At 41.7% G+C, this 26,237-nt stretch overlaps 1 protein-coding gene across 1 annotated transcript in view; it reads right to left on the bottom strand.

Moving 5' to 3' along the window:
* Positions 1-6,046: 6,046 nt before the first annotated feature.
* Positions 6,047-26,237, bottom strand: part of myo1d (myosin 1D) — a 113,452-nt gene continuing 93,261 nt past the window's right edge. Inside the window, exon 22 of the mRNA XM_030754862.1 lies at positions 6,047-10,430. Coding sequence (XP_030610722.1) covers positions 10,274-10,430 — 157 coding nt within the window. The 3' untranslated portion in view covers positions 6,047-10,273. The remainder of the gene's footprint in view (positions 10,431-26,237) is intronic.

The raw sequence follows: 26,237 nt of genomic DNA, 5'->3' as shown, positions 1-26,237 counted from the left end.
GGCTACCACTTCTCTTTTTGTGCCTCCAGCTGTGAATTGATGTGCATGAAATTTGATATTAGCAACTTGTTTCTTGCTTTATTAGGTTTGTGTGTATTTATAACTGGAAGCAGCCCAACACCAAAATCTAATCTGGTCTGAAATTAGCATGACAGCTACGGCGTATGGGTGGTGTTCAGAATTTGGGTGAAAACCAAACACAGTGTATGAAAGGAAATCCTGAACTGCCGTCAATGGAAGAATTCTACAAGAGCAAAGATGGTCCATTTATTTTAATATCAATCTAGACAATGCCTCACAATAATTACCTAAATAAGTGCCCAAAGCTGTTACCAAGATGATTGTTACCAAGACTAGCCTTTAGGAGAACTTACTCAAGAACTCCCACTCTTGGGAATTCCGATTCCATGAGGGGTGCTTCCAAGATAGTAAAATTTCAATTCAATTTAATTCACGTTTATTATATAGCACCAGCTCACAAGAAGAGTTGCCTCAACGTGCTTTATATTGTAAGGTAAAGACGCTACAATGATTACAGAGAAAACCCAACAATCAAATGACACCCTATGAGCAGCACTTGGCGACAGTGAGAAGGAAAAACTCCCTTTTAACAGGAGGAAACCTCCATCAGAACCAGGCTCAGGGAGGGGGGGTCATCTGCTGCGACTGGTTGTGGGGTCAGGGGAGGAAGACAAGGACAAAAAGGCACACTGTGAAAAAGAACCAGAGATTAAGGGATAGAGAGTGAAAGAGGTGAGTGAAAAATACTCAGAAATACTGTACTCAAAATACTCAGTGCATCATGGGAACCCCCCAGCAGCCTAGGCCTATAGCAGCATAACTAAGGGAGGGTTCAGGGTCAACTGATCCAGCCCTAACTATAAGCTTGATCATAAAGGAAGGTTTTAAGCCTAATCTTAAAAATAGAGAGGGTGTCTGTCTCCTGAATCCAAGCTGGGAGCTGGTTCCACAGAAGAGGGGCCTGAAAGCTGAAGGCTCTGCCTCCCATTCTACTCTTAAGTATCCTAGGAACCACAAGTAAGCCAGCAGTCTGAGAGAGAAGTGCTCTGTTGGGGTGATATGGTACTATGAGGTCTTTGAGATAAGATGGGGCCTGATTATTCAAGACCTTGTAGGTGAGGACTCTGGATTTAACAGGGTGCCAATGAAGAGAAGCCAACATGCGAGAAATATGCTCTCTCTTGTGGGGGGTGCAAGAATATGGGGTGTCTGGCCCATTGTTGCGGGCCATTCAGTCTCTCTACAACCAAGGCAAGAGCTTGGTCCGTATTGCCGGCCATAAGTTGCACTTATTTCCTGTGGGTGTTGGACTTCATCAGGGCTGCTCTTTGTCACCGATTCTGTTCACAGTTTTTGTGGACAGAATTTCTAGGCATAGCCAAGTGTCTGCTTTTTGTGGATGATGCGGTCCTGTTGGCTTCATCAGGTGGTGGCCTCCAGCTCACAGTGGAATGGTTCACAGCTGAGTGAAGCAACTGGCATGAGAATTAGCACCTCTAAGTCTGAGGCCATGGTCCTCAGCCAGAAAAGGGTCAGTCATGTTAAAGAGGGAGCTCAGTGTGGCAGCGAAGCTGTCGATTTACCGGTCAATCTACACCGAAAGAACGAGATCACAAATACAAGTGGCAGCAATGAAGGGTGGTTGGCTTCTCCCTTAGAGATACGGTGAGGAGTGCAGCCATTCAGGAGGGGCTCAGAGTAGAGTCGCTGCTCCTCCACACTGAAAGGAGCCAGTTGAAGTGGTTCAGGCATCAGGCTAGGATGCCTCCTGGGCGCCTCTTAGGTGAGGTGTTCCGGGCATGACCTACTGGGAGGAGGCCTCAGGGCAGACCCAGGACACGCTGGAGAGATTATATCTCTCAGCTGGTCTGGGAATGCCTTGGGGTCCCCCTGAACGAGCTGGAGGAGAAGGAAGTCTGGGATTCTCTGCTTAGGTTGCTGCCCTCGCGACCTGGCCCTGGATAAATGGAAGAAAATGGATAGATGGATGGATGGATGGATATGCTCTCTCTTTGTAGTCCCTCTCAGAAAGAGGGCCTAGATTGAATAAATTACAATAGTCCAGCCTAAAAGGTACGTTAGTTTTTCAGCATCACTCTGACACAGGATGTTTCTGATTTTAGAGATACTGTGCAAAGTCCTACACATTTATTTTATATGTACTTTGAAGGACATATCCTGGTCAAAAATGACTCCAAGATTCCTCACAGTGTTACTGGAGGCCAAAGTAATGCCATCCAGAGTATCTAGTTGTTTCTAAGGTTTGTAGGGTTTGTAAAAGAGAATGTATAGTCTAAATAGAATTGTCCTAGCACAGAATCCTGTGGAACTCCATGATTAACCTTAGTGAAGAAGACTCCCCATTTACATGAACAAATTGGAGTCTGTTAGATAAATATGATTCAAACCACTGCAGCACAACTAGGTGCTATGACAGCTGAGATAGACTCCAGCCCAACCTTGAGTCTGAACTGAATAAGCAGAAAAAAAATGATGGCTGGATAATTTCTAGATTCTTACAATGCCAACAAAACATGCGTTTGATTGTGTCAAATAACTTTTTTGACTTTGTCTGCTGTTAGAAATCAACTGAAAAAAAAAGCAGCCAATGGGATAGTGGGATGGGTCCTCTTGATTGTCTCTGATGCAAGCACAACTGGTTTATAACTATGCTTCCAAAATTACTCATATTTAATGTTTGAAAACAAGTACCATCAAAGAACCATGTCCCATTGTAAATCAAACAGCCAACCAACCAGTCCAACTCAGTGAGGACTGTCTCGTCAGTGCCCTCTAGGTGAATTGCAGTCATTTAGGAAGGGGAACGACTCTCTGTAGTAGGTTCAGTCTTACTGAGCCAGAGGAAAATATGGCTTTCAGTTCATTCTCTCTTTGTCTCTCTTTTACTGGGTAAAAACAGTTAGTTTTACTACAAATATTCTTAATAGCAATCACTTCTGCTGCAACTCATCCCAGCCTCCACATCCATATGTCCTTGAGCAATGACCCTGAACCCCCACACACTGGAGAGAGACACACATGTAACAGAATTGCTGGTGCCAACTGACGCATTGAAAATATAGAGTTCAAAATTTGTGCATCATTTTTTTTCCCCCCAGATGTGTGCAGGTTTGAAAGACCTGATTTGATTTCACAGATTAGAGTCTCATCTTTGATTGAAGGTGTTAATATATGTAACCAGATGGTCTGCACATTACCTTTGATGACTCAGGGGTGAGACCAGTCAAATCAAGTCTATTTAATTAAGAGCCATGCTTCCTTAGTGAGGTCTGCTCACCAGTGGTGTTAAATGACAAAAATGTCTCATAGGCTGTGGTGATGCAAATAGAGTGAGCAATAACACATTTTTTAGAGAATGTAGTTAGAATATCTTGCAGCAGAGTGAGGTTGTCGTCAGTCTAATGAGATTATTCTGAACCTCACTGATTTATGGTTTATGTGAACTGTTTCATTAACATCCCTACTTTGCTGCAGGTCTGTGTTTATGTTATTACAAGACTTTTGTATGGCAGACAAATTCAACAATGAAAGGTACAAACATTTTTTTTTTTTGCATTTTTGGCCACAGCGGCTTTTGTTAGCAGTGGAGACAGACAGGAAATGGGGGGGAAGATACAGGGGAAGACACGCGGGCAAATTGGCGACAGGCCGAGACTCGCACCGCAACGAGTGGCATACGTATGTGGCCACCGTTTTTACCACTAAGCCACCCGGGCGCCCACAAACATTTTCTTAGGGCATAAAGATTGCTCAGTCAGCAGTGTTTTTAGTTTTTTTAAAGGTCTACCCAGAATAATGTCATTGTCAACAACAAAACACCGCTATGCAATCAGCGATTTTAAACCTCTAGGTGGAGCAAAGTCAGGGGTGGCAAACTCTCTTATGTTCATGGGCAACAAATGGGGCAACTGTATCTAAAAAAGTGATTTCACCCATTGGTTAGGCCTCAGTCACATAGGCCATAAGACTGGTCGGCAACCATCTGGCAACCTCTTGTTGCAACAGAAACATGTACATTCCCTAACTGGTTGGTGAATGATTGCTGATGGCTGCCGGGTTCAGTTGCAAAGAGGCAGCTGCACCAAAAACCTCGTTGTGATTGCTTTGGTTGAAAGCAGATTGCAGCAGTTGCCCATAGTATGTATGAAAGACACCAACATGTCTGCAAACATTCATCATTTTATTCTTCAAGCTGTGGTGAAACTTGAAAAAGTGCAATGCAAACAGGAAACAGAGAATGTTCAACTTCAGAGTAAAGTTGTGCCTTATTGCTGCAACCAGCACATTTCAAAAGGTCCAACCTTTACCTTGAAGACAAACTTTTCGGTTTCACTACTGCATGGTGAGCAGTTAGTGTCTGAAGACATCAGGAGCTTCCATACAAACAGGTAACCGTGGCATCCTTCCAATCGCAAGGCTTTCAGTGCAGCACCAAAATACAAAGTTTTCCTTAGCAGCCACCAGTTGGGGGGTTGGGGAGGTCTCATTGGCAATTAATTTCACATAGACAGCCTGCAAACTCCATCAACCACTCACAACTGCTTGAGGAATATACTTTTTTCCATAATGACTAGTTATTACCAGATCACTGTTGGCAGGTCTCTAGGCAGCATTAAAAAGCACATTTATAGCCTGATACTAAAAATGGTTTTGATCTTTATGGATAGCTTCCACCTTCATAATAACTGGATAGTGTGTGATTTTTTTAATAAGTGGAATTAGGGGCGTTACTGCTTTGACTGACAGGTGTGGTGAAATAGCCAGCTTTATGCTAGATCATCCATCTTCTTCCACTTATATAGTTCAAGGTCATGGGGCAGCTGGAGTCCCGCAAAGCTGCTGCCAGTCTATCATGGGGCAACAAATGACCAATCAATCTAACAAGCATGTTTTTGGACTGCAGGGAAAAGAGGCCAGAGTAACCAGTAACCAGTGTTTTTGAACCCAGGAGCTTCTTGCTGTGAGACAACAGCGCTAACCACTGTGGCACTAATCATGTACAAATAATTTGGCTTACTGTGTGGTACAGATGTATAATAAATTTATGTTCTAGTATTGATGACTGAAATTCGAGTATTTCATTAGTCTGTTACTTAGTACTAATTAGCAGGTACGTCCACCTGTGTTTTGCACCTGTACAGTTTATGGATGCTTCCTGCTAACAAAGGTTTCTACCCCTTGGTGATAACTCCACTCTCGTCCAATTTCTGGTTCCCGTGAACTAACTCTGTAGTGACCAAAATACCAACATCGAGGCTTCAAAATTCAAGCCCAAAAGTAACTGGTAACATCATTGTAGCTACGTTCTTCTTTAATATACAGTCTATGCTTTTAATACAATGTTTACTTGTGTAAAATACATTGAAAAGTCCAAAAATCTTAAATATTACGGCCATCTTTGCAGTGTTCCCATTTTGCAGAGCAATCCATGTCCTGGACCAGATCTTTTGGTTGTATGTTTAACACCCCTGAGTGACAGCCAGAGTCCATCTTTGTGGAACAGATCCCAGCAATGTAAATCAGTACTTCACATTTACTGGAAACCTCCCACACGGAGACGTTTTTGGGTTAGTTTGCGCTCTGCCCATTCATGTAACCAACAGATCAGTCACTCCAGTCTCAGTTAGTCACTGCCCTTGAAGAAAAGTAGACTCATCCCACTCTTCGCAGCAGATAGTCATCCACCAGCCAGTGGATTATAAACCCCTGCTGAGATAGCTGATGATGGCTGGTGACACAGTGTCGGTGGGAAGCGGTGTTGTCATGCCAACTGCAGAGGTTTTGGCCATCTCAACGTCAACCAGAAAAACAGCTGTTGGTGGGTGGATTAACGCTGAGCTCTGCCCAGCTATTACCACATCACACGTTAGAGACTACAACTGGGAAACATTTGAGTCAACGTAACAGTAGCCTTTCCATCATTACTGACCTCTATCTGAGCATGCCTAAAGCACATGAAAGCAAACAAATGCAATGAAAGCACAACGGGAATCAATTACTGAGGTAAATAAATTTATTAATAAACTGATTAATGAAATAGTTTTTCATTAAGGAACATCATAACCGGCATTCATACAGAATACTAGACTTATTCTGGATATTACAGTATATTTATGGTACATGTGGTAATGACTTCTTACACAAATATGCAAAATTTAAACTTAATATAAAATTAGGCACTTGCTGAATGAACGGTGCACACACACAGATTTAGGTCAAAGCTACAGACGACAGAATAAATTACAGAAATGTAAATGGAATTTGTTGCCCTTTGGCTGACATGGACGGGCTTCAGAACAGAAACTGGAGGGATGTACTTTTGACCATCTCACTGTATGGAACAGCAGGGGGGAGAATGGCACAGGTCTCCAAGTGTTAACATTCATATTTGACATTTAAGCCTATTTCTAAAAGGGCGCTTAGAAACAAGCCTGTGATTTTTACTCTTATGGTAAAACTAATAATCAACATAAAGGAAAAGTAATCATCTTTGATCAGATTTGCACCCTACCACCACCAAAACATGAAAGGATAAATCAAGTGATTTTCCATATTTTCATATTAATAAATCCCATGAAAACCCCGCAATCAACAATGCACTGCATATGTATCCCAAACCATCTGCCATCCAGCTCCATTTTATTTAATAATAACAGCGAGCCTTACTGTAACACTGGGCGACATCTTCCTTCATTATAATGAACACACACCATCTTGTGCCATATAACCTCGACTGCACCAAACGTGTATCAGTACATTAGTCCCAAACACGTCCACTACAGCATCTGTGCTTAAGGAACAGAGGCTTTATGAAACCACTCAATTTGTAAAAATGAAGCTGCACGTTTGTTACGTACATTACATGATTTCAGAATTTAGATTTCAGTCATGTTCGCAGTGCAGAGCCGTCGAGCCCAAAACTCCATCCCAGCACCCTTGAAGCACGAGCTTACTAATTTTCCATCTGTTTCAAAGCATTAGAATTAAATCAAGGGCCACCAGAAAGCTTTTCATTGGCTCCAAAATAAAGATTTCTTCATCCTTACAGGTTCTTATATTAACAGCTTTGTTTTTAAAGCTTTGTTTCTGACTGATGGGATTTTCTGGCTCGTGTTGTTGCAGGTTGACTCTCCCTCTTTATTTCCACACCTCTTGACTCCTGGATGACTGAAGAAATGTATAAACCTGAAAAATCTTCATTACCCTGCAGGATGGTACAACCAGGCCAACTGGGCACGAAGCCAAGTGATCTGACCGAGGAAGCGAAAATAAGAAAAGGAGGGAGGAAAGGGGGCAGGGAGAGAGGAGAAAAGAAAAAGCAGAGCAAGTAAAGAGGGAAGAGGAATCCAGGCAAGGCTTTGTTCACCAGCCCGCCTTTGACTTAAGAAAGCAATGAGAGAAGCGCTGAAGTGAGAAGTGACATGGAGTCCATCCTAATGATGAGCGGTGAACAGCCGAGCAGAGAGGAGGAGAGGAGAGGACAAGCCCTGTGGGAGATTGTAGCATGTTGGAGGATATGGATAGCTCACACACACACACACACACACACACACACACACACACACACACACACACACACACACACACACACACACACACACACACACACACACACACACACAAACAGCTGAGCTTTCCTCTGAAAACCACCAATTAGCACAACCAATGTCACTTCCTTAATCCACACCACAAATGCACCAATTTCCCCAAACAACTCTGTCTTATCGAGCAACAGGACAAGGTCATCCACCAGAAAAGCTCTGAGGTAAACGGGAGACTAACCACTTTAAAAGACACAGGCACTCACAAGCTAATTAAGATAAATGAGTTGTTCAGACAACACTCAGGCACAGGCAGAGGACTCAGGTACTGCAGCTGAAACGACTGCTAACAAGTTTTCCTCCCGGCTGTGATGAAGCCTGCCTCTTCAACTAGGGCAGACTCAGAGGGAGCGCAGTTCCTAACCTTGGGCTGTTGTTCCCCAGAACCACATTCAGTGTTCTTTACTTTGTCTTTACACAGAGACAATACAAAAATATGACCGTGGGCAGAACGATTATACAGTGCTGAAGAGTTTCTGATAATCTTTTGACTCAATAAAAACATCCAATAAAATATTGGTTCCTTCCATAGAATAAACACTTAGGAGCTTTTCATGACTTTCATTAGCAGATGTTCTCTTGTCATAGTTTAAGATTTGACAGTGGTAGTGCTGAGCTCTGTGTAACTGTGTTATTAATTAGATTGTCCCAGGTGGACCTTCTGACAGTTTTTCAGTGCAATTATCTGCTGTGTGCTTATTCCCACCAACAGTTCATCCAACACGAATGTGCTCCAGTTTTCAGAAGTGCACATAGGATATTTTATTAGTATGTTAAGTGGCACCAGTTAGCTGGATATCTGTGATGACCTGTGAAGCTCTCATTATGATACTGTAATCAAATCTGGGTCCAAAACAACAATATGACAAAATGTTTACACTGAGCCTGCAAAGTGATTTCAGGGTTTGTGTCCATGTTTTAGACACAGTCTGTTCTTAACAACTAGAAACTCCATCTGCTCATTTAATCCAAAGACCCAGAAAAATTGACTAAATGACCTTATGTGTGAAGGATTTCATAAATGCCAATTCAAGCATGAACTTTTAAGCTCACAATTCTTATATTTGTTTTATTGTAGCAAAACTGTACGCCTGTGTTTACAATTTACGATCTACTCTGCAGGATGCTTCCTGGTTTTTGTATTTGTTATTAAAAAACAGCATATTGGAACATGCCAAGAATGGACACACACCCAACAGCCTGTAAGAACAGTACGAATCAGAGTCATGAGCCATTTTAAGCACTGGTGATTTGATTAGTGTGATTTGGCTTTTCACACGTTGAGAACTGTGATGAAATTTTTAGTGAGATAAGATGTAAATGAAGTCTCCGAAAAGACCACAAAATATACAAAAAGTCAAGGGGGACAGCAGTCTGACTATAAACACCACACTCCTCCTCTGTGGCTATTAGCCAGCCTCTCTGAGCCAAGAAGAGGAGAGCGAAAAGAGCTCATCGACACACAGACTCCCCCAGTCGCACTCACTGTGATGAAGGGGATATTTGTCACGTGGAAGCCTATTCCAAAGGACTAAAGACCACTACAAGTCATCAGGGTATTCACTAAACACAGAGACAGCAAATGAGAGTGCACCGAGGAGCTGGAGTTCACATGGGATTATACAGTACAGGCCAGTAAGAACATTAAGTCTCACATTTGGAGAAAATATGGACTGGAAATACCTATAGGGAACAAAATAAAAGCTTACGTCATCATCCAATTATTCAACTTTTGCTACTGAATTTTAGTTACAGCATCCCTGTTTACACCAAATGGAGTGCAAGCTCTGCACGTACACATATATGTGCTGCTGTGCACCAGCAGCATGTTCTACCCTTAAAGTATAAGCAGCATTAGTGTTTATTATAAAACTGCAGATATTGCATAGAAACTAGAAGAACAGAAGAATTAGAATTAGTAGATTTTCCATGTAGCTGGCTGCAAAGTTCAGGATGTGCTCAACACATCCGGCTCAACACCCTGTGACTAAAACTAACACAAAAAATTTGTTTCTCACTTGCTGTTCCTTTATGTGATTGTAAACATAAAAAAAAGCTAACTAATAACTTCCATTCACCACTTAGGTAGGCAAGGTCATTAAAATCAAAGTTATTTAGAACGTAAGTCACAAAAACAGGTTTCTTTTGTTTCAAAGCAATTTAGACGAATCAAAGTCGTTCTTCATTTTTAGAGGTTTCCCTTTTGATGTGGTTCCTACACATGAAGCTGCAGGGATTATGAATTCCTGCAAAGCCTTTGGATTTTTTTTTTTGCCTCTTATGCAACATCAGTAAACAGTTGCTGCATAATCTCCTCTCACCTCAGCTCAAAATAATCAATCCACAATAACACAAATATTGCACAAAGCAAATCATTTGGATTTTGGTGCACAATCATGTAGTGCATGTTTTTAAAAAAAAGTAAAAAAAAAAAGTAGAAGCCTAGAAGTCAACAAAAAAAAGGTCAAATTTGGCATTGCTTTCCAAACTGAAGACTGAGCTGCACTGTCTCATTATTAGCAGCTCTGCAAAAACACAAAAACACATCAGTGAATCATCATCATCATCATCATCATCATCATCATCTGAGCCAGCTTTGAAATCAGCTGTTTTTTCCGCCTTGGCCCACTTTAGTTGCCAGGAACAGCCAGGATGTAACCAGACCGGCTCTTGGTGAAGTCCGGCTGTGATTGGTTGATCTTGGGCTCAACGATGACCGTGCACTTTCTGCCGTTCATGCTGCACTGGATGGGACTCGCAATGTTCACCTGCAGCTTCCTTTTCTCACTGCGGAAAGAGAAGAAAAAGAGAAATAACTGTTAGAATTCACGCAAATGAGCAAATACTGACTAATATCTGCTAATTTATGGACATAACCTTAGATCATCAGTCCGCTCTCATTACAACCGTAAAATATCTGCTGCCTCAGCGGCTTCATATTTCATTCATATTTCACTGCTTAACGCACAGGAATAAAATAACCAGATTCATTAGTAACCAGCATGTGTGTATGAGGGTTGAGCCATTAATCATGCTTACTCCAAAAACACAGCATCATAACATACACACACACACACACACACACACACGTACGTGCTGGTTACGCTCTCACTGTATATGCACGGTCACACTCACACATATAATAAAGCTTGGGACCATAAATCTTGCTCTACTTTCACAAAAACATCATCCTCATCCACACGCACCGTCAGACTCACATATGCACACACAGACACACTTTTGTGAGACCAAATATTGTTGTGCATAAGAATGATATGTTATGATGAAAAAAATGTGTTTTTAAGTGAGACATATCAGCGGTAAATAATCCAGATAATAAACACTATTACCCACAGTAACACCCACACATAAACTCTAACATGAAAAACATTAAATATAAGCAACTACGATTAAAATAAGATATATAAAGTGAAATACAGTTGAAAGACCTTGAGTCACTTAAACCAACAGATTATTAGAGATGAGGGGATTTATTAGCAAAGGCTAACCTAACAGTGCCTTTAGTTTTGTCCCAGCAGATCAAAGGAAGCCTTTTGACTTTTATTCATGTAACATCAACTAACAGATGCCACTTTGGGTCACTTCACGTAGGAAGTATTATTTCTCAGTATTATAGAGAGAAATCTAACAATCTCCCACTGTGCACGCTAGCAACCACAAACTTATTAACAAGGTCAGAGCGGGACATCGAGTACCCGTCTGTCTCCTCGTGTGGAGATTTGGAATAATGTGGACTCTGTTTTTTGGAACACATGCTGCTGTGATGTGTTTATGTCATAGTCGGGACATTTTTTTGTTTTTATTGTGTCATTCCTCCGGTTTCAACAGTGGGTTCTGGCTCGGGGTAGAGTTTGGGCTCAGGCTGTCTGTCACATCTGTTTTTCATCTCCTTAACTGGTGGCTGTATTTGAAGACTGCCTTCACCCTTGTGGGGGTAACTAGACTTCTTGTTATTACTCTTCACCGAGTGTCTGTTAGTGCTTCGACTCCCTGTTTCACTCCTCGTTCCCGAACTCACCAGTACTGTAGCTCCGGAAAAGATCCTCCATCAGCCATCATTCCAAGTAAACAACTACACCGGGGACAAGATTGGGATTAACGGTGGAAACGACTCATCTGCCCTTTTTTATGGAATTTGCCATGCTAGTGTGCTCATGCAGCACTGCACCACTTGTCGAGCAACAGTTTTATCCTGTCAGATTGCTTCCTGGAAGTCCCATTCTGCACTTGTGTTCAGTGTGCTGTGAGTGGGCACACTAGCAGTTTGACCCTGAGGAAAAAATACACAGTGCACAGCCCCGCTGAAAAATGACAAGCATGGGATGCTCCTCGTCATAGACCCAGCCCTTATTACTAGTGATGATCCTCAAGATGAAAATTGGTCCATGGTGAAATTTCAGCATGCACATCAAAATGGTGACAATGGGACCTCTGTGGAGTGACCTAAAATGACAGCTGTGCTAGAAGCAGCCCAGAACCACACGAGCAGACAAACCTCGAAGGGAAGATGGGCCAAAAGTTGCTTTTTGTCGGCAAAGTTGCAGAACGTATTGATCACAGCTCAGACCGTATCTGAGGCAGGCTAGTTTGTGGGCTACATCTTTTAAAGACTTGTTAGGTGGAGATGACAGAAACACTGCCGCTACAGACTGAAAATAAGGTAAGTGGGGATAGTAGAGACACTGCACACCCACACAGGTGTGTTCAGTCACAGACCTGCTGTCATGTCTGGGTGAAGTCAAACGGTCTGTGTCAAATAACAATTACTGCTAGTGGTGTATAAAGTATACCAGTGTTAACAGACAGCAGCAGACAGAGGAAATGCTGCAGTAAACTTGTAAGCTCATTTTTAATAACTCTTAAGTGTTTCCACATACAGAGTCTTTTCTATTTGGAATCAGCTATTGCAAGACATCTGAAATATGTCTTTATATAAAAGGGTACACATGGTATTTTGTATACAGGCCGCACAAAGTGTCATTTAAAGTAGTAAGTGGCCAGTATTTGTGAGCCAATCTGAAGTGAACACTCGACCAGCGCAAGCTGGCACCGTGCTGGTGGGTCTTGGAGCGTGCCCAATGATCCAGGCAAGTAAAGGAACTGTCAATCAAACCGTGTCTGTTGTTGCCAGCTAAACCCTTAGAAGACATCTATTCACTCTAAGAGCAAAAATAAAAACAGGTGTGTAGGCGGACCATGATGTGACTGTAAATGTTGATTAAATACACCTTCCACAGCATAACATAATAGCTGTGGCCTGCCTGCATTCATTCTCATTTAATAAAAATGACACGACGTGTTGGCTGGACGGATGCAGCCTCTGGGTCTGAAAAGTAAAGTCAGTGAGGAAAATGCATTAAATCTGGTTTCTTTCTAATGGCAAACAGCAAGCTGCAACTTCACTTTCTGGATGATTTCATGGCCTCAGTCAGTTTCAAGTTGATGCACTGACATTAGACACTGTAGAAGACTTTAGTATTTTGTGTTGTCAGATGCTTGACAAGTTGTAACTGTTTGCAATACCAGGAGACTGGCAGACTAATAGCAACCAAAATGTTTCAATCATTTATTCACACACTGTGCTTCTAAGTATTTAGTATAATTAGTGTACTACAAGAGCACATGTAAGAATACTAATGGACGTACTCAGACTGAGATAGAGTAGTGGTTTCCTGCAGGACTTCATGTTCACCTCTCAGATGTGAATGTGATATTGATCTTCTTGTTCAACTCAAGTTAGCGAGAAAATGTTGCGAATGTTTCCAAAAGCACAGAAATATTCTTTTAAATTGAGAAATACATGCTGCAGTTACATTTCTCAGGCACCATTTAAATAAAGCCCTGGTGAGTTTCTGGATACCTCTTGGCTTACTGCATAGTATCACAAGAGATTTTGATGTCTGAATGTGTGTGTATGTGATTTTTTTTTTAAAACAAGAATATATGTATGAGATGCACAGATGCTGTGAAAATAGAGTATGATTATGCTAGTGTGGGTGTATACAAGTGTATGTGGGAGAGAAATGTGTACGATTATGGGTCCCAATACCTTTAATGCGGCAGAGACGTATGTATGAGCATGTTTCCATGCACAGATTGAGAAAATTAAGATGAATAACAGGGAAGAAATCATGCAGCTCTGCTGCTGAAGGAATGATCCATATGGTGCTGCTGGGTTGGAGCACAGTAGCGGATTGGCTTTTAGTGCCTGTCACATCTCGTTAGACCTTTTCTGGGTGAACGGGTGCTCTGCCACGTTTGCTCTTAAACAGGATCGATGACGGGAACCAAAGAGTGAGAAGAAAACGGCAGAAATGGTGAGGCTGCTGTTCACAGAAAGCGATGTAGAAGCCTGAGGTAATGTAAATGCGAGGGTGGGGGTGGGGGGCGAGAGGATGACTGCGATAATGGCTCTGTGGTGGAGGGGAAGATGTAAATGTAAACAGGAGGGCTGGTGACAGGAAGCTGGAAGTGTGATAAATAAATATGCATCTCTCTGTTCAGTCAAGTGCTTGTCCTGACACACTTTCTCAGTGGCACAGTTACCAGTCGTGGCATAAACAAATTCATTATCTGCAATTACGGCCTCCGGTCTCTGTCCCTGAAATGCAAACTGATAACACTGACTTGTTGCACAACACAAAGAAGACGAACTCATAAACAACAAGCAAAAGGCTTTCGCTGCCCACGCCGCACTCCTCTGCAGAGCGTGTGTGCGCAGCAGCTCTCCATCTCGGCTTACGCAGAGTGGAAAGGCTCAGACTACCACCGATGCTGGTTTCCATGGCAACCCCCGTGAACTGAACTCCCCCATCTGTCATGGCTGCCAGCCAGGCAATGGCACTATTGGTTCGAGCATGTTTAGATACGACTCTTTCTCTCTCTCTCTGTCCATCTCTACTTCTCCCATCTCCACTGTGCTGCTGAACTGCCAGAGGGGATGCTGTGCTGTGCTGTGTGTGAAGGGCAAACAGGGTTAGGCTCACATAAACAGGAATGTACACACGTACACACACATACATAATACACTGTAACACACTCTCACAAAGCCAAAATGATCTTAGACACCTTTCCTCTGAATAAATACTCCAATAAAAACCAATAGAAGCCTTTATCTGTGAATAGAAAAGCATGATCAGTTGAGCCTTAAGGTCACAGGCTGGCCTTTCCCCATCACGGGCCAGAGCCCCGAGGGCAGACTGGGTCCTTCATTGGACGGCCTCTCCGACTGGAAAATCAATTCTTTCCTTTACTACAAGCCCGTTCCCTTTGTGTGTCTTTGCCCTTCATGCCATGTGAGCCCATCCTTACTTACTTTCTAAAGTACTTCCCTTTATTTAGAAGGATGGAGGATACAGAGAGAAAGGGAGAAATAAAGAGAATGTGAATTGAAATGAGCGATTCAATAAAACGGGAGTGAAAATAAAACGTGAGCACAAAATTCTGGAGGGGTTGAGGACAAGTGTGCTGAAAAGGAAAAAGTAAATGGTCTGTAGAAGAGGAATATAAAATATGCAGAAAGTACCGAGTGAAAAAGTGAATGTGCAGAACGGTACCTGAGAGAAGAAAAGTTGTTGCAAAATGAAACAGGGGAAGAGACTATTTTCAGGTCGAGAAAGCAGGATTACCTCCAGTCCGTTAAGCCATCCAGTCCCATTTCTGAGTCATCCCTCTAATAGCGTACCTGGCTGTCCCCCAAGCTTGCTGCTGCTGAAAAATATATGAGCGCTGCAGGTGGGGAAGGGGGGAGGGTCAATCTGCAAAGCTAGGCCTGCTCTAAAAACTCAAGACTTTGAGGACAGGATCAAAGTTGGGGCAGAGAACACATGCTACTGCAGGAGCTTAATCAGAGACAGTGAAGGCTTTCAAGTGAGTCTTACAATGACTCACAGAGCTCTTACAAAATCAGTGAAGAAAAAAATGTGCATAATAATCTCAATCATATTAACATGTGGTTGAGGAGCTTCCAGCGATATCACTAATATATCCTGCTTTGCTATATTTGGCTTGCATAAGCATAAACAGCAGCTTAGTGTCCAAATCTCGGTGTTATAATTAGAAATGTAATTTATGCGCTGGTCTTATTTAACAGAATATTAAGGAGACAATAATGCTGTGCATAAATATTAGCAGACGTAGGAAAGCAAGACATTGTCTTTCAAAACAGTGGCAGCCAAGAAGCAGAGCAAAGAGGCAGGAACAGACTGCGATAACAGGACCGGGGATCTGAACAAAAACACACAGAAAGATTAAAGATAGCTCGATTCCAGCAGCCTGACACACGAGAACAAAAGTTGGGTCTAAACTGGAGATCTGTCAGAGCCTCAGTACACATCTCCTCCTTACACAGTCCTGAAGAAGTGATGCCACCTTCTATACATATATATATATAAAAAGAAAAGAAAAAGAACAGTCTCTTACATCAATATTTCAGCTGTGAGACCAAAGAGAAGGGAAGGCATGCACAAACGTGTGTGTTCCTGACAGTGAGTATGAGCTTCAGGCACCGCAGGGCAGCTTGACTGATGGATTGTGGGATTTTTCTCCAGACTTCTTGTGCAGATTAAAGGTACAAACTGTACAGCCATGACTTTACACACTTTAATTTACAGCGCCGTGGCACCGGGCCTCATTCACAAACAGTAACTGTGCTCAAACCCTTCCTACACATGAATGTTTCAGCAATATTTTCCTACTTGAATTTGTTTGTACTTTACAAAACAATGTACAAGTGCCACAGACCACGCACATGCACAAAAGATGAATGAATAGCTGTCGCAGAAAATTTAAAACACAGACATTTAGTACACGATAATGACATCATCAATTTTTATATGCTTAAAACTGCCTTAAAAAAAAAAAAATTCTTCCATTCTTGCTCGTTATCACTTACACTCATTTCTTCACAACATCCCACATATGGATGTTTGCAGTTCTCAGCAGTGAGTCATTCCCATCTCGAGCTGACAGATCCGGTGCTCCTTGTCCTCCACCTGCTCCCTCCCTTTTCTTCTCATCTGTTACTCTTTTTGATGTCAGAACTTTTCTCGTTTTTCGCCTGATCAGGTATTACGCACCAGGGGGCGCAACATTCACCACCTAGATTACTGCAACTTATTTTTGCTAACAAACTCCTGAGGAAAGACTGAAAAAGTGCACCTTTTCCGGTTTCCTCCTCGGACAAAACTGTTTACGTTTCTTTTTGTTGGAAATCCTGTGTTTTTTAATTTTTTACAGTGCAGGCTTCTCCCTTAGAACGACTTCACCGCTTTGGGAGAAGAAAAGGGAAGTAGCAGTGTGGCTGCTGCACACAGTAATTAAATGGTTGACTCACATACGCAGAGTGTAAACAATAAAAATGGCTGACATGCATGCTTTATTAATCAAACTTATTTTGTGCACAGGGTAAAAAGATTTCTACACAGTTTTTTCTTGGAGAGGTGGGTGTGCAGCACAGCAGAGAATTTTTACATACTTCCTTAAAATGGTTTGGGAGTGAAACTAGACATTTGTTTTGCTGGAGTTAAATTCCTTAAAGTTTTGAGTCTGGTTGATTTGACACCTTTTGTAATTGTGGTTACTTTTCCAGCAGTTTCTGATATATCTGTTTACAGTACAGCTGAACAAGAACTGTTTAAATAAAGATATCACTCAGTGATAACTGGAGCACCTTTTTGCTTTCATGCTGAGCACTGCACATCTAAGTCTCTACAAAACAATGATGAGTACCCTGGTTACCTTTCTGAGGTAAAGGTATGCAGCACGGCATAGGAAACTTTTAGCTTTCACTAACTTATTGCAGCTGTGAATCACAGTAAAAAAAGCAGTAAGCAGTGGTGGTTACCAACAGCATAACAAAAGAGATAAAGACATGTAGTTTCACTGGAGCACCAGCAGGCATTGTTCGCTTGTGAATTTCTTGGGCCTGTGAAGAAAGTCCACAGAAAGCCCGTCTCCACCTCTGAAGCTTGCATTATGGTCCTCCCTTGTGTGAATCTAAACAAAGGCCATTAATTAGAACTGCTCGGTCAGTTCCTCAGGTTTAAAAACCCGCCTGCACAGACTGGCTTTTGTAGAACCTTCGATAACATCTTCTTAATGTTCTGGAACGGGAAGAGCTACTAAAACAACAAAGAAGGGTATGGCTACAGCAGCTGTATGGTATTAGCATTGTGATGAAGCCAGATACAGTTATAGCTCATTACATATTACATTTAGTTTCACTGAGGCACACATTAATCAAGGTGCTATATTTACATCAAATATTACTATGAAGCAGTGACGTGCGGTGAGGGTCGTGACTGGTGAGGCACTGACGTCATCACATCAGATTTACAAACATATAGCTTATTCACCATTTGATTGGCAACAGTTGTTTTGTTTAACATTAACATAGTCTGAAGCAAACCTTTTAGCTCCGGTGTTGGTCTTCCTTTAATTATTATCTTCTGCTTCGATTGAAAGTCCAGTTTAGAAAATTCTTTCAGTTGAGTTATGTAATCTTCCATGTTGAACATAAGGCCAAGCAACAGGAAAAACTAACTGGCCTTGCTAACTGTTTATGGTAGCTTGCCACCGAGGAGTCGTAGAGTCCCTGGGATCACCAGCGCCCCCTACCATGAGGCACGAGAACTGCGTGCCTCACCTAGTGTCTCTTCGCAGCAGTTTCATGATTGCTCAACACAAGAATGCATTACACACACATACAGTTGTTAATGAAAAAACAACAAAAAAAAAACTGTGCATTATATACACCAGCTAAAATATAGAAATTTAGTTCATATAGTAAAAGTGTTAGAACATTTTAATAGCCACATGCAAAGGGAAAGTAATCCGGTCTCACTGCATAGCATGCCAGCACAGTTAGTAGTCATTGGCAATGACTATACTGAGCCGCACCACGGATTGCGCAATCCGTGGTGCGGCTCGCCGGGCTGGTGCCTCACCGTTCGTCTCTTAGTATTTGACCGGCAAATGCGAAAATTCAACGATTTTGAAAAAAACGAATCTAAAAATGGTGTAGTTAAATGGAAAAGAACTTTAAAATACAAATCACTGAATGAATATAACCATTTAATTTATTTTTTAATTTTATATTTCCACGATGACAGGTGAGGCCGTGCCTCACCTGCCTCCCCTGACTGCACGTCACTGCTATGAAGTGAGCAAATCCAAGTTGTTCCCTCACCAAGAGATGCAGCTACATTTCTGGGAGGATCCACACCTGGCTATGATGTAGCTGATGTGGCTGAACGCAGATATTTAACTCAAGCTTAACAGTGGACGCTGAGATGGAGTTAATGAATGGTTTGGTATGGATTTGTTTTTGATCAGTTTACAATATAAGGTACTTCAGTCTTCCCCCAGGTTAGTGGCTTACTTTTCAAATTGGCACGTCACATTTAAGCTTCTCATCTAAACTCTAAGACCCTTTAATTATTTAAAAATGGGACATTAAATGGCTGGACATTAACAGCAGACCTGACACAGCATCTCTCTTCCTCTCACTGTCACACCATTTTTGTGTCTCACATGGCTGCATTGCATGTCTCACGTGCCCCTGTGTACTACATTCACACTGCTGCAGAGGAAATGGAAAGATACACAGGCCAAAACCAAAACCTGCATCAGACTTAAAATCATCCACTACAGTTCACAGGCAGAGTTAGTTCCTATCCTGAATGGTCATCACTAAAAGCACAAAGTGATACGAGGCAGCTTCACTGATGTGGCTGGATTGAAACTGCGGTCTGGACAGGTTTAAAGTGAGAAAACTGCCCGAGAGACTTGTTTAGCTCAGTTCTTGCGTTAGCATCACTGAGGCCATCCAGAAAAGTTGTGGTAGGAGTGCAACTGCAGGATTAATAATAGAGAAATGGAAGGAGATGAAGCAATTCTAATGGCATGGTGTGTGTGTGTGTGTGTGTGTGTGCTGATTTGTCTGAAGTGGTTGCAGCAGGACACTTTAGTTCAGTGAAAAACGAATGCTGGGGGGGAACAGAATTAGATCCCTAAAAGTTGAGGCTAACAAATCGGAACAGTCTCCCTTGTAGATAATTTCTTCTCCTCTAGATGTTCAACTTATTATAAATTTTTACTCCACATCTCCATCCTCCCCATTCTACCTCTAGGCTGGCAAAAACTATCTTATTAACTACTGTAAAAGCAAAGGAAAACCCCAAAGACAAGATCAAATCCAACATTGAAAACCATTTGCAACAACTGCCTTAGTTGAGAATCAGATTTCCCCATAAGACAGCTTTTACTTGCAGTGTTCAGTAAGCTGTGAAAATGCAGCAAATCCAAGCAGGGATATCTCCTTTTTTTGGTGCCTCACCCTCACCGTGTTTTCCCTTTCCCATTTGTTATCCACTCTCCATGCTACAGAAAAAAAAGAGCTGTACTCACAGTAGGAAAGATCACAAAGTAGGTCATTTCGAAAACAGGGTGAAAATGCACTGGCAGCGAAAAACGCAATCGATTAAACCGGGCATGGGGGTGGGGGGTGTTAAAGGGGAAAAGGAAGAAAAAAAGAAAGAAGTTGGTCTTTGGTGTACATGGAGAAGTGGAGTTCAGAGGTGAAGCTGCCCGAGTGAGGCTCACACCAAAGCGCTCTGCACAGCGGCTGAGATCCAGTTCTGCTCGAGGCCTTTGCACAAGACGAAGGAGGCGAACGTTACAAGCTATGGTGGAGTTAATACTGGAGAACACTGTCAACATGGAAGATGCATTTCATTCTTTTTCCAGTGCACTGCACCCCCATAAGACAAATTAGACTTCACAATATTGTGAGAACCAGTCTTCAAAACTCCCATGAGATGCTGCATGAAGTTTGATGATACATAAACACAAGCTGATAAGGCCTCTTCTTGTTAATATGCTAAGCGAGTGTTTCTGCTTCTTTCTGCACAGTAAGCGAGATCTGCGATGCCGCAATCGGGGGAATAGAGATGCTGACTATGAAGGGCCATCGAGACTCCCTAAAGTGATTGAATAAAGAGCTTTTTTCTGATCCACAAGTGGGAAATTTTAAGTATTTCAAGCAGGTGTTTCCCAGTTCTTTAGTTTGGGCTGAAATCAAATATAAAAGAGCTTAAAAACGCTGCTGTTGTGTCTGATAAAAACTGATTGAAGTTCAGCAGCAGCTCGTCTGTTTTCATCTCCTCTTCTTCCTGCTCTGATTCCAGAACAGGACTGCTGCTATTATCCTATGAATCTTTCTGTGGAGCTTTGAAATGTGTGTGATGGGATGATTACATTTTAAACTTTAAAAAGGGGAAGACCACTGAGTTTGTATCGCACAGGTAGAGCTGCATGCCCAAGTACGGGCAAAGCATTTCTCATAATGAAAAAGCTGGGCAGCATCTTTCTTTCCAAAGTCCAACCCCAGGTATGGAACACACACCTATATCATAGACTGTACATAAAAGATGGTTTTAGCTTTCCCACTGCTTGAGACTTGTTTTCCCCAATAGTCATTTTGGGGTGTTGTGATGTGGTTTAAAATCTATTTTTGTAACAGCTGATTCTGCTAAAATCACCTGCAGCTCAGTGCTGCTCCTCGGCCTAACCTCTGCACCAAGATCCTTTAGAGCAAAAGATGGCAACATGTGTGTTGACCACTGGAAGGATTGCCACATGGCACCCTTATTCCCAGAGGACAGCAGGTGAATGACTGCCATCAATAACATTTCCTCACGCAAGCTGCTCTGAGTCCAGCGTTCACAGATGCCCCGGTTAAACAAAAAGGACACACTTCTCACCTCTACATTTCATCTTTTAAGAGATCATTGGGAGATGAAAAAGCACCGGAAATGTGCAAAGCAAAAGCCTTGATCTCTGGGGGATACTGTCACTGCTCCACAGATGGTGGAGGCTATCAGACACTGCAGTCATTACAGCTGCACAGCAGGAGGCTTAAACAAGCCTGCGTGTGTTTGTACAGGAGGTCAACTCTGTGTTGGATCCCGTCACTCTCTTTGTTCTTCTCTTTATCCCATCAAACCAGTGAGTTAAACATTACTCACCAATCACCTGTGCCTTTGGCATTTCAGGAGGACACTGAAAACATATCAAAGCTCAGCAGAGTTTACTTTAACACATTAGGTCGATCAATACACTCGCACAAACTGAGTCACCGCCAATAACAAATACAGGCAGCCTCAATTAGCTGCTCATTACCAAAGGGTGACCGCTCACTTGTCAAATGGTTACGCCTCCACTTGTGTTCATTAAATGTAATCAATGTATCAATCAAAGGTTCATTTGTTTTCATATACTGACACACGACTTTTCTTTGAAACGGGAGGAAAGTAGAAATGTGCATTCACAGGCATGCTGTGAACCTGACAGAGACGAGACTCATACACGCTAACAGATTACACTCATCGTACTTTTTTAAGCACGCGGCATGGTGATAAGACATTCATCTTACATTCAGAGGGGCAGCTATCGCAACCTCGGAGATAATAATCAAGAGAAAAATATGCACTGAGCAGACAAGAGAAAGAGTTTTAAAGACTTAACTAAAAAAAAAAAAAAAAAAACATTCTCCACTTCTGATAACTCAATGACTGTCTAGTAAAAGTCCCCGAGGATGTGATTATTCCTGAGTGTTCAGCTGGAGTAAACAGTGTTGAGAACCTAAAAGCAAAAACATTTTTGGAAAAGCTTCAAAAGATGCTATTAACTATTAAAATTAGAGGCCAGTTAGACTTTGATTATGGCTTAGAGAAACCAAATAGAGAGATGTCAAAATTCATCTGTTGCACAAAGCAGTTTAGTCATAAATTGTGACTAAAATACGACACTTTTCAAAGACTGAGTGACTGTATCTGCTTACCTTGGCAGAAAACATTAATTCAACAATTAAAAGGAGATTTTACCTGTAAAATTCAGCAAAAAGTGGGCCAAACACTTATTTTTTATTTTCATACGGAAAAACTACAGTTGCAGTAGAAAGTCTGGTGCAAACCTGCAGCAGAGCTTAGATGCTGTGGCTTCCTGATGTTACAATGGCCAGAACAAAAATGGCTTTAAATCAGGTCTTATTTCTCTGAGTCAGTCTAACTTGCATTAGAATAATCTGTGAGCAATATTAAGACAGGTCTAACGCTACAGGCTAATCTTTAACTGGCCCACATTATTAATTATCCTTTGTTTAAAAAATTAAAAACAAATGTATTTAGATACAACTAAATCAGATGGGAGTTTACAAAGAGATGAATTTAGTTTTTCACCAGTCAATCTTTTAAAAACCTGTACTATCACTTTAAAACATTCTCAGACTTTTCCCCACCATTTTGACATTTTCACATGAAATCAGTAGTTAAAAGTAGTTCTGCAGGCAAGCAGCCACAGATTTACTGAGGCTGGACGTTACATAAACCAGGAAAAAAGGCAAAAACAGACACATATGCAGCGCTACACAGCACAGATGGAGAGGTAAGGAATAAAGTAAGAAAATAGGAAAATGGGAAAGGATAAAAGGAAGCTTGATGAGAAGACAAATGATGGAGAGTTGGAGGAGGGAACAGGAGCTGGAAGAAGAAAAGAAATGAAGCTTCACTCTGAAATGGGAGGAGGGATACGAGAACGGACCGAGAGAGAAAAGAAGAAGAGTCCGAGGGAGGAGGCAGAGGAGAAACTGTGCTGACGCTAATCATAATTGGCCTGACAGTGGGAGATGGTATGGTGCTGTTGCTGGGTGAAACATGTGTGTTTAGGGGTGGGGGAGGAGGACAGTGGAAATGTAAAGGTCAACGAAGAAACGGAGCCCATGAAATATCAAGGCTCTGACTTTATTTCAGCTGAACAGCACTTAACTTACGCTTTCATCCACACTGAGAGCAAGACACGTGACTACAGTAAGAGCAAACATTATGTCCACACTCGCAGATATAAGCACAGCTCCTATGTGAATGCAGAGGCAGCTACCGTGCTAGTGAGTGGCCATGCAGCAGAACAAATGTAGTGTATGCAAATAGATGCATATCCACCGTACTGGTGACTGCTGGTCCATAAAAAACTGTATAAACACATTTCTCTCTCTCCTTCAACCACTAGACTGGTTATTAAGCACCAAACAGCAACTGCAACTATTGCTCAAACAATTCAATGCAAATGCATTTGCTCTGCATTAACTTCATACCAGGTTTGAATATTTATGCCAAATAAAGTTGAAATTAAATGTAAAACCAGCAAAAAAAAAAATAACACAACTAAAGCATCTCCTGCCAAATTTCTGCCACATAAATAAGGAGTAAACCTGAGCAGTCGTGATCTCTGAATAATCACTGTCTGATTTGATGCATCCACCGACTGGGACTGCACCGTGATGCATGCTGCATTTGAAGGGCAGTTTTAAAAGGCAAAGTTCAGGGCTGAGAACAGAAAGCTGAGACGTGAATTAAACAGCAACAACGTTGCAAATAATTCACTGAAGTGGTAATTAAAGTTCAGAGGCAGAGAATGTCTATGAAAAACTGATCCTTGTAAATAGCTTAAACTTTACTAAATCCAGCCACACTTATCACAGCCCATTAGAGCACTGCTGAAATGAGGCTTAATAAATCTGTCCCAGAGTGCTGTATCTGTCAGAGGGTCACTAATTACATCACGAGTACCATGGCAAACAGACACACTATGAAGCACTGCTCTGGTAACACTCACACAAGGGCTCAAAGTAATGATCCTCATCGCTAATTCATATGTGAAAAACTGTTTGGATAAATCAATTATTAAGTCTCTAAATTTTTAGGTGAACTCAGTGATTTGAATTATATCTGCTTGAAAACATACTCAGTTTGTCACCATCACTTTCAGAGACTTCAGGCACCAGAACAACTAAATAAGAAAAACACTTTACATAATAATGGAAGTAGCTTCCATCAGTTTGTGAAGTCCCATTTTGAAGGCATGATTTTAGCCTTTTGACCAACATTATATTGGATTTTGGAGCCAGGGTTCAGGCTCACCGCAAACATGGTGGAGAGGTCCAGTCTGGCAGCTCAAAACTTCCGTATTTTTAGTGACTATTTGGATCAGGGGAGTGGCTTTGCTTGGAGTAACGTTTGATATCCGGGTTGACTGCTCACCTATAGATATACGGTATATGTGAGCCTCTGCACTCAGCCCGTCTCTCTCTTTCCTCCAGGTCATTTGGGTTTGCTTTTCATTTCTGTGTACTTGACAGCACACGTCTAAAAGCCACGTGTGGTCTCCTTATTTAGGTCCACATCTTTGAGCCCGAGTTGTGACAGATGTGGCTCTGCCTGTGTCAGCAACAACCAGTCAATCAAAGTGACCACACCCCTTTAATAAAATATCAGTGGGGAATTATTCAAAAAGGTTCTTATGAAAAAGGAACTTATCAACAGCATTTTCGTACCAGGCTGTAAACATGTTCATTTCTGCTGTAATGATGGGCATTATAACATGAGTGTTGGTGGGTACTGACTTGCTCTTGGAAGGAGCCTCAAGTACTCATTCAAACACGTGGAAATGCACTTCCAAGGTTGCTCCATTATCTCATAGTACAACATGGGCAAGGCGATTCCAAATATGAAGTTTCATACACAGATACAGATTCTGTGTGATTATACAAGGCACAAAGTAAAATAAATCCATTTTTATTTGTCTTTTTATATTGCACTCTATTGGTTTCTGTTCCTTGATCCAACACCTCTTTCGTCCCTGTACGTGAGAGAAACAGAAATACAGACAGGCAGACGGGTTCAGCGTGTTTGGGGCTCTGCAGTGGAAAAGTAGGTCAGACTGACTTGCACATTCATAAACATTTTTGCCATACGCTCCCTCTGACACACACTGCCCATTTTCACACTTCTAAGTATTATCTCTAATGTATGCTTACCCAGTCAGCACACCTAAACACACAATCCTCACAGTCACAACAACACGAGCACTCGGGCTTGGCTACTCGCCATCCATCACTCCGCCCGGCCAGCCTCCTCCCCCAGGCTGCAGCATGGTGCCAATGAGACGAGCAGGACTACCCACTGGCCCACATAACAATGACTCCAAGTCTATGTCTGAGTCTCTCTTATGTGATCAGTGAACTTGCATGCAGTTTAGAAGATATAAAATTAGAAGATATAAAATAGATATGAAGACTAACCGTGAAGACCCTTTAGTCAAATGTGGCAAAGAAAAGCACTGTTACCCTTACTATGGAAGACCAAAGCTACCATAATAAAAAGTGAATGAAGAAATTAATACAAAAAAATGATATGCACACACAATAATTAAACCAAACAATGAAAATATGATGATTTAGGCAAAAAAAACCAAACAAACAAAAAATCATTTTTGCCGTTATTTTAGGAAGATGACAAAATGTGACATACACCGATGTATGTTATATTTGATTATCTAAATGCCCGAGTACCCAGGGATTTCCTGTTTGGACTATAGTGAGTGGGCTGGCAAATGAAAAAATAAAATAAAAATAAAAAAAATTATTAAAATTAAATGGAAAAGTATCTAAATATTGGAATAAATTAAAAAAGCCAATAAACACAGGCACGAAAAACGCATCTTATAAATAAACGACAA

The sequence above is a fragment of the Archocentrus centrarchus genome, chromosome 19 (assembly GCF_007364275.1).
Source record: "Archocentrus centrarchus isolate MPI-CPG fArcCen1 chromosome 19, fArcCen1, whole genome shotgun sequence".
Classification (NCBI taxonomy): Eukaryota; Metazoa; Chordata; class Actinopteri; order Cichliformes; family Cichlidae; genus Archocentrus; species Archocentrus centrarchus.
This window is presented reverse-complemented; position numbering and strand designations above follow the sequence as displayed.